Genomic DNA, 7,603 nt, shown 5'->3' with positions numbered 1-7,603 from the left:
TAGGGAATAAGAATTTTCTTTCACCGAGGATGAGCTTTCACTTGCAGTACAATGTTTCTGATTTCGCCTGAAAAATTGTACGTAAAAGCTAAAACTAAAGAAAAAAAAAAGATTTTGTAGTTAATTCTTATAGTTAACTTGCTAAGGTGATATATGAATGAATATGATGACAGTGCGTTAGTAGAGTCAAATGCATGTTACGCGTAAGTCTTTAGTGATTGACAGAAATCTATTTTTTCATTTAAAACAGATAGATAATTTTTTTCTTTATTTTATCGCCTCGTCTTATTAATATTATAAAGTATATATATTTGGTAAGGAAATAGATGTGTAAAATTTTGAAATATGTTGCATCAGTTTAATCGGAAAATTCTATTTGAATATATTTCGACATTTGACGCAGTTCGTTAGCATGTGCTTCTGTGGCATATTATATTTAGCTGATTAGTGGCTGAGGGACGCATCGTTATTGTTTCACAATTTATCGCAAATTTGGATTAAGAAAAAGACGTCTTAGTTAGTGACCAATGGCCAGTAGTTAATTGTCACAACTTCTGAGTCCGTGACAAAGAAATAATTATGGCACTATAGTGGCAAAAATAACAACAAGACATCACTATATTCTCTCATAAAGTTTTGGCAAATACCGACAGATAAACAGTGAAAAACAAGTGAAAATTTGCAATAAGAATCAGAATAAATAAGTTAGAAGAAAATGTTACAGATTGAAATTAAGTTGATGAAAATGATGCAATTTATTACTATCCACTAATGTAAAATTTTCGGTAAATTCTTATGTTACTGTTGATTGAAAATTTAATGTGCTATTTTATCAAAGAAATGTGTATTTATATATATATATATATATATTGGTATTTAATATAATTTGGATATACCAATATATAATGTGTTAAGTGATAAAATAGTACTTATCAAGATAACTGATACAATACATTTATAATATGATGGAAAATAAACATATTACATAAATTATATACTTCCCTCTGTTCCACTATATAAAGTTTAAGAATTATATAAATTCTCTTTCTTTCGTTGTCTGATGAAGGTTGAGAAATATTATTTACTTAATAAGAGAGAATAATGAAAAATATTAAGAATCATAAAATGATACAGAAAAGAAAAACCTTCAAGAGGCAACAACGAACACTTGTGTGAAATACATTTATTACTGAAAATAAACATTTATTAAATTCTCTTTCAACGTCGGTCAACACTGGTCAACGTCGGTTAACACTGATCAATGCCAAATTTTGACTAACCAAACATCGGAATTGAATATTTATGGTGTTATACATATAATCTATGTTTGTTTATTCATTATATGGTGACAATAGTTCACGTAGTTAACAAAACATTTATATTGTTTGTATGTATGACCATGTGTTGGCATATATTTCATTTAGCTCGCAATCATTTTTTCTTTAAACATTCAATCTCTCGGTGTTTTAAACCTTCGAGAGCTTTTAAAACATTCATGTTTAATTATTTTTACTGATTGTGATGTATTAAGGTTGCAAATCTCGTTTTTCCGCCAAAACTCGCAAAATTATGTTTTCCCGTCAAAACTGCAAAATTACGTTTTCTCGCCAAAACCGCAAAATTACGTTTTCCCGCCAAAATCGCAAAATTACATTTTCCCGCCAAAACCGCAAAATTACTTTTTCGCCAAAAACATAAAAATACAAAATTACGTTTATGCCAAAATCGCAAAATTATGTTTCCCGCCAAAATCGCAAAATTTCGTTTTCCACCAAAACCGCAAATATTCGTTTTTCCGCCAAACCGCAAAATCTTGTTTTCAACCAAACTCGCAAAATTATGTTTTCCAGCCAAAACCGCAAAATCGAGTTTTTCCGCCAAAACTGCAAAATTATGTTTTCGGTTAAAAACGCAAAATCTCGTTTTTCTACCAAAAACGCAAAATATCATTTTTAAATGTTTATTTAAATTTGATATGAAAATAAACTTAAAACATGAATAAATTAAAACCACTAAAACATATTCAACATAAAATAAAGATTTTTTTGGTATTTTACATAAATGTATCTAGATACAAATATCAAATGACAAAACAAACGTAATTGCATACAAATACAATTCATGGACATATCAAACAATAACACAAACAAACATCATATAGATATTGCGTCTAGATATTACGTATCCAGATATTATGTTTAGTTCACCAAACGAACAGGGCTATGACTTTCTGCCCAAATGACGTGTTAATTTTCCTGGCTTTAAAATTTTAATCTTTATCCTTCACCAAAAAACTAAGGAACACTTTCCTTAGTCTGATGAAGGTTGATTTATTTTAGGTTTTCTATGTACGTTATATTGATTACTGATAATAAAGTATAACTTTTTAACTGATGGAGGATAAATAAATAAATTTAATTACTATTGAACACTTTAATATTCTAGAAATTGAAAATATTTGTTTACGAAGTCATCTGTAAGAACAAAAAAAACACAGGTTTTTTTATTTTCTCGAAACACAAAATAGGTCAAGGATATACTGTAATATTTTAAATGTACATAATGGGATTAGAGAAAACTAAAATTTATACGAAAAAGTGAAGTGTGTCAGAAGATCCAAACAGCACAAAAACGAGGAAACGTCTCCTTCTGCAGAAAACCTAAAATATTTAATTACACAAAAATCTAAATTATTGAGAAAGAGAGGAAGAAAGAAGATGATAACGATAATGATAATGAAGCATGATGGAAAAGAGTGGCTCCCACTATATGTATATAATTATTTTGATTATTTATTTTCACACACACACATATATGTCCTCTATATTCTTTTGGTTTACCACGTATGTCTCTGTATTTTCTGAAGGGTATTTTGGCTCAAGTATGTAATTTTCAAAATATAATTAGAAAGATGGTAGTTTTAGTATGTAATTGTACGTAGTGTGGCTTGGTTCAATAACAATCATCATTAAACAATTATTCACCGTGTTCTAACGGTCATTGAAATTTCATCTTGGGCGTGTTTAAGTTCTCCTAAAACATGTCCAGTCACGCATTAGTTATATATATATACTCCAATATAAATCAATTTGGACGTTTTGTTGCCTTTTCACCCCGATCGTTTGGCATGTTATATGCCTTCGAGGCTTCGACTATCTTCTTTTCTTTTCTTTATGTCACTGTGTCTACTACAAAGTTTGTTTTTCAATATCGCCCATCAAGTTTTGTTATTTTTTCTTTTTGTTCAAAATTAACGAAGATGATTAATTTAGAGAAAGAAATCAAACAAATGGCTTAACCAAAACTTCTGAATATCTATTTTCTGAGTTTTCATAGTTTCAACAATTCATCAGTTTACAATTTTTTTTCTATATTAGAACAACTATTGATATAAACGAGTTTGGACGTTACTTTCATGATTTCTTCTCAAAAAATATATATTGCATGAACTTGAGTGACTCCCCAAATCAATCATAAATTGGCTAATCTTTTTCAGTTATGCTACTTCCTAGTTTTATTATTTTCTATATGTCAAATTATAATGTAATAAAAATATCTGTTTTTGTCTGAATGAAACCAAAGTAAAAGCAAAATGGGTGGGAAAGTAGCTGTCACTTTTGTACATGCATTTGTTTTCATAGATTTATACTTAAATTCTGTCCCTACTATTTTAACGTTTCACATAAATAATATAAATTAGATCGTCACTGCACAGAAGTATAATTTCTAAATGAAGTGTATTACTTACCCATCTCTATTCAGTTCAACTTCTGTCATTATGTATATCTCACCAATTTCTTAATTAATTTTGTTTACTTGTTGTCATGGGCTAGAGCCATGCAGCTTGGATGAAAATAAGCATGCAAGCTATATATAGTATTAGTGAATGCTTTTACTCTCTGAGTTTTTTTTTTTTTTTTTTTTTTTTTGCATCATCATTTAATTAGTTACGAGTTAGAGATGTAAATACCCTAATGATCCACTATCGCCAAGAGAAATTGCCACCTCATGAAGGTTTTTTACGCACAAAAGTTCGACTATACCTCCCTACAAAAAAAGATTGAGTAAAAAGGCTAAAATCAACCAATAATAGCTATACAAATTGCGTTTTAAGTTTTCAAGTGGCGTTTTAAGTTTTCAAGTGTACATTAAACAATATTGGTGAATATAAGTGTATTAATTAGTTAATTTACTAAGGAAAATTATGATATGAACTTGGTAACGTAAACATTACGAATTTTTATACCTCATAAAAATCACAAACAATACAAAGTTCTTTGCCATTTTTAGTGTACAGTCCGAACTTAATAGATGATAAAAGTCTGCAAGAATAGTAATCTCAAGAATACTTTTTGTTCAGGATTGTAGTTATATCAATAAAGAAAGATTTGGATTGAGATGCGTGTGGGATTTCTTTTTATTATAGAAATATAAAATATAATTTTTAATTAGAAAATGATATGATTCTAAATTGGACACGACATACATATCACTATGTCTTGATGTGATAACATTTACTTCCTTTATAAATTTATATATTGTGTATAAATAACTAAATAATAGAGGAGTGTTTGGTTGTTAAGATATGTGGGTTCATTACCTGGTCAATACATAAAAGGCCAAAGTCATATCATACAAGTTCCTCTGTTTTTCGACCCATTCGCAAGCTAAGTACACCAATTATAGATCCTTATCATATAGCATATAAATATTACTGTGGAATATAGATACATATGAATACGAAATAATAATAAAAATTGAACTTTAATATAATATATTTTGTACTGAATGCCGAAATAAACAATTAATTATACGTACACAAATGTTTGAAATCCCTCAACTTAATTTTATCTATTCGATCTATCTTACTATGATGTACGTCGTACCTTACTTATCAGTTATCACCAAGCTATAATAGTTATGAATTGTTATTCCCAAGTAGAGTAGGATGGGATATATAGCTTTTTAAAAACATCTAGTATATGGTTTTCAGAATATGTTATGAAGAACGCATTGTGAAGATTATTCAGACTCCAATATTGTCAATATAATCTCTAAAACTAAAATTTCATAAAACTAAATTTAATTTCTCAATTTTGAAAATAAAATTCCAACATGGTTGGAGTGTCCATTTAGTATATTAAATAAAAACATAAATAACATTAGCTCAGCTGGTGGTGGTGAACGTTAACAAACACAAAAATTGATGTCCTAAACATTTGTATAATTTAGCAAGAATCATTTTCTACAAATTTTGGGACAAATAAAAATCCATTTTGGTTATAAGATATACCGACCACAACACAAAAAATAATTAGAAAAAAAAAGGAAAGTGAGGAGAAAATGGTGGCGTACTAAGACTGTGGGGAGATTAATGAGTGAAGGAAAAGATGGGTATCTTTTATCTCTCCTTTCTTTATCCTCTCTCTCTCTCTCAATATCATCTTTTTATATATATAAAACTTATTTCTCAGCTTTTTTAATGTATTTTATATTTCCCCTTTGAGCAAGAAAAGAGTTGCAGAGATCTTTGAGTCTGACACAGAGAGACCAAACTCACATAGCAATCACACACATCTCCACAAACACAGGTATGTATATATATATATATAAGTGTATATTCGCGTGTGTGTGTGTGTGTCTGTCTCTCTCCCTAGTCTTCCTCTTTCTCTTTGATAAGAAATTCTCTAATGTAACTTTCCTTTTGCAGCTTGAGATGATCATGAAACACGTGCATCCTCAGATCTCTATCAATCCAGGTTCTTCATCTTTCTTTCTAATTTTATAATATTCATTTTTTTCTTTTCTTTTCTCTTTCAATCTCCTCTCTCTATATATATAACTCATATTATTTTATTATTTTATTTTCAATCATGATTATGTACTCTTAATTTCCATATCCTTCGATGATCTCTCTTTCTCATAATCCATATTTCGTCGGTCTTCTTCTTCTTGATGTGATCACAATTCTTTCTTTCTTTCTTTCCTTCAAACTCTGTAGATATCTATACAGTCTCTATATGAACTTATAGTGTTTTTGTTTTTCCTCCTTTTTTTTTTTTAAGTCTTTCTCTTTTTGTTTCTTGATCAATCAGCTTGGTGAAAGAAGAAGATCAAGAATCAAAGAAAACGTCACCGTTTCATTCGTGAGTAAAAAAAGTATTCTCTACAAATTATTATAGATGGCTGCTTACTTCCACGGGAATCCACCGGAGATCTCAGCCGGATCCGACGGTGGTCTACAAACGTTGATCCTCATGAATCCAACTACTTACGTTCAATACACCCAACAAGACGACGACTCGAACAACAACAACAATAATAACAACAACAGCAACAACAACAACACGAACACAAACAACAACAGTTTCGTTTTCCTCGATTCCCACGCGCCGCAGCCTAACGCGAGTCAGCAGTTCGTCGGAATCCCACTCTCTGGCCACGAAGCTGCTTCCATTACAGCCGCCGACAACATCTCCGTACTTCACGGTTACCCTCCGCGCGTGCAGTACAGTCTTTACGGTAGCCACCAAGTGGATCCCACTCACCAGCAAGCCGCGTGTGAGACGCCACGCGCGCAGCAAGGCCTCTCTTTAACCCTCTCGTCTCAACAGCAGCAGCAACATCATCAACAACACCCGCCTATCCACGTCGGGTTCGGGTCCGGACCGGGAGAGGACATCAGGGTCGGGTCTGGCTCTGCAGGATCGGGGGTAACAAACGGAATAGCGAATCTTGTAAGCTCCAAGTACTTGAAGGCAGCGCAAGAGCTTCTTGACGAAGTAGTCAACGCTGATTCTGATGACATCAACGCTAAGTCCCAACTATTCTCTTCCAAAAAGGGGAGTAGTGGAAACGATAAGGCTGTCGGAGAATCCTCTACCGGCGCTGGAGGAGAAGATTCCGGTGGCGGAGGAGAAGCTGCCGGGAAACGTACAGTGGAGCTAGGCACGGCGGAGAGACAAGAAATACAGATGAAGAAAGCAAAGCTTAGTAACATGCTTCATGAGGTAACAACAACACATACGTATTATATACAATCTATACTGAGTGCTCTCTTATATAACACATGAAGTGGACTTAAAGCTATATCCCTAAGATTAATTTTTCAGTCATTTTCACAATTCATATTATACTATTTTCTTTTCTTCTTTTTTTTTTGTTTTCTGATTTCTAAAATTGACAATCTTACAGAGATTGATGAAATTTTTTTTTTGTCCCTCTCCTAGTAAAATAGTACTCATAACTTTTATAGATTATATATATGTAGACCGTACACTTACGTTCACGAGCCTCACGTTACGTTGTTGGTTGGAATATGAAAAGGTGGAGCAGAGATATCGACAGTACCACCAACAGATGCAGATGGTGATCTCGTCGTTTGAGCAAGCGGCAGGGATAGGGTCAGCGAAGTCATACACGTCGCTTGCACTGAAGACCATATCAAGACAGTTCCGGTGCTTGAAAGAGGCGATCGCTGGTCAGATAAAAGCGGCTAACAAGAGTCTTGGGGAGGAAGATTCGGTGTCTGGTGTTGGAAGGTTTGAAGGGTCGAGGCTCAAGTTCGTGGACCATCACTTGAGACAGCAAAGAGCTCTTCAGC

The 7,603-nt window shown here is 32.4% G+C and overlaps 1 protein-coding gene across 1 annotated transcript in view; it reads left to right on the top strand.

Annotated features, from left to right (window-relative positions):
- LOC104699260 (BEL1-like homeodomain protein 1) overlaps positions 5,352 to 7,603 on the top strand; it is a 9,300-nt gene continuing 7,048 nt past the window's right edge. The window contains exons 1-5 of the mRNA XM_010414590.2: positions 5,352 to 5,394; positions 5,517 to 5,591; positions 5,711 to 5,759; positions 6,096 to 7,010; positions 7,327 to 7,601. Coding sequence (XP_010412892.1) covers positions 6,183 to 7,010; positions 7,327 to 7,601 — 1,103 coding nt within the window. The 5' untranslated portion in view covers positions 5,352 to 5,394; positions 5,517 to 5,591; positions 5,711 to 5,759; positions 6,096 to 6,182. The remainder of the gene's footprint in view (positions 5,395 to 5,516; positions 5,592 to 5,710; positions 5,760 to 6,095; positions 7,011 to 7,326; positions 7,602 to 7,603) is intronic.

The sequence above is a fragment of the Camelina sativa genome, chromosome 6, assembly GCF_000633955.1.
Source record: "Camelina sativa cultivar DH55 chromosome 6, Cs, whole genome shotgun sequence".
Lineage (NCBI taxonomy): Eukaryota > Viridiplantae > Streptophyta > Magnoliopsida > Brassicales > Brassicaceae > Camelina > Camelina sativa.
This window is presented reverse-complemented; position numbering and strand designations above follow the sequence as displayed.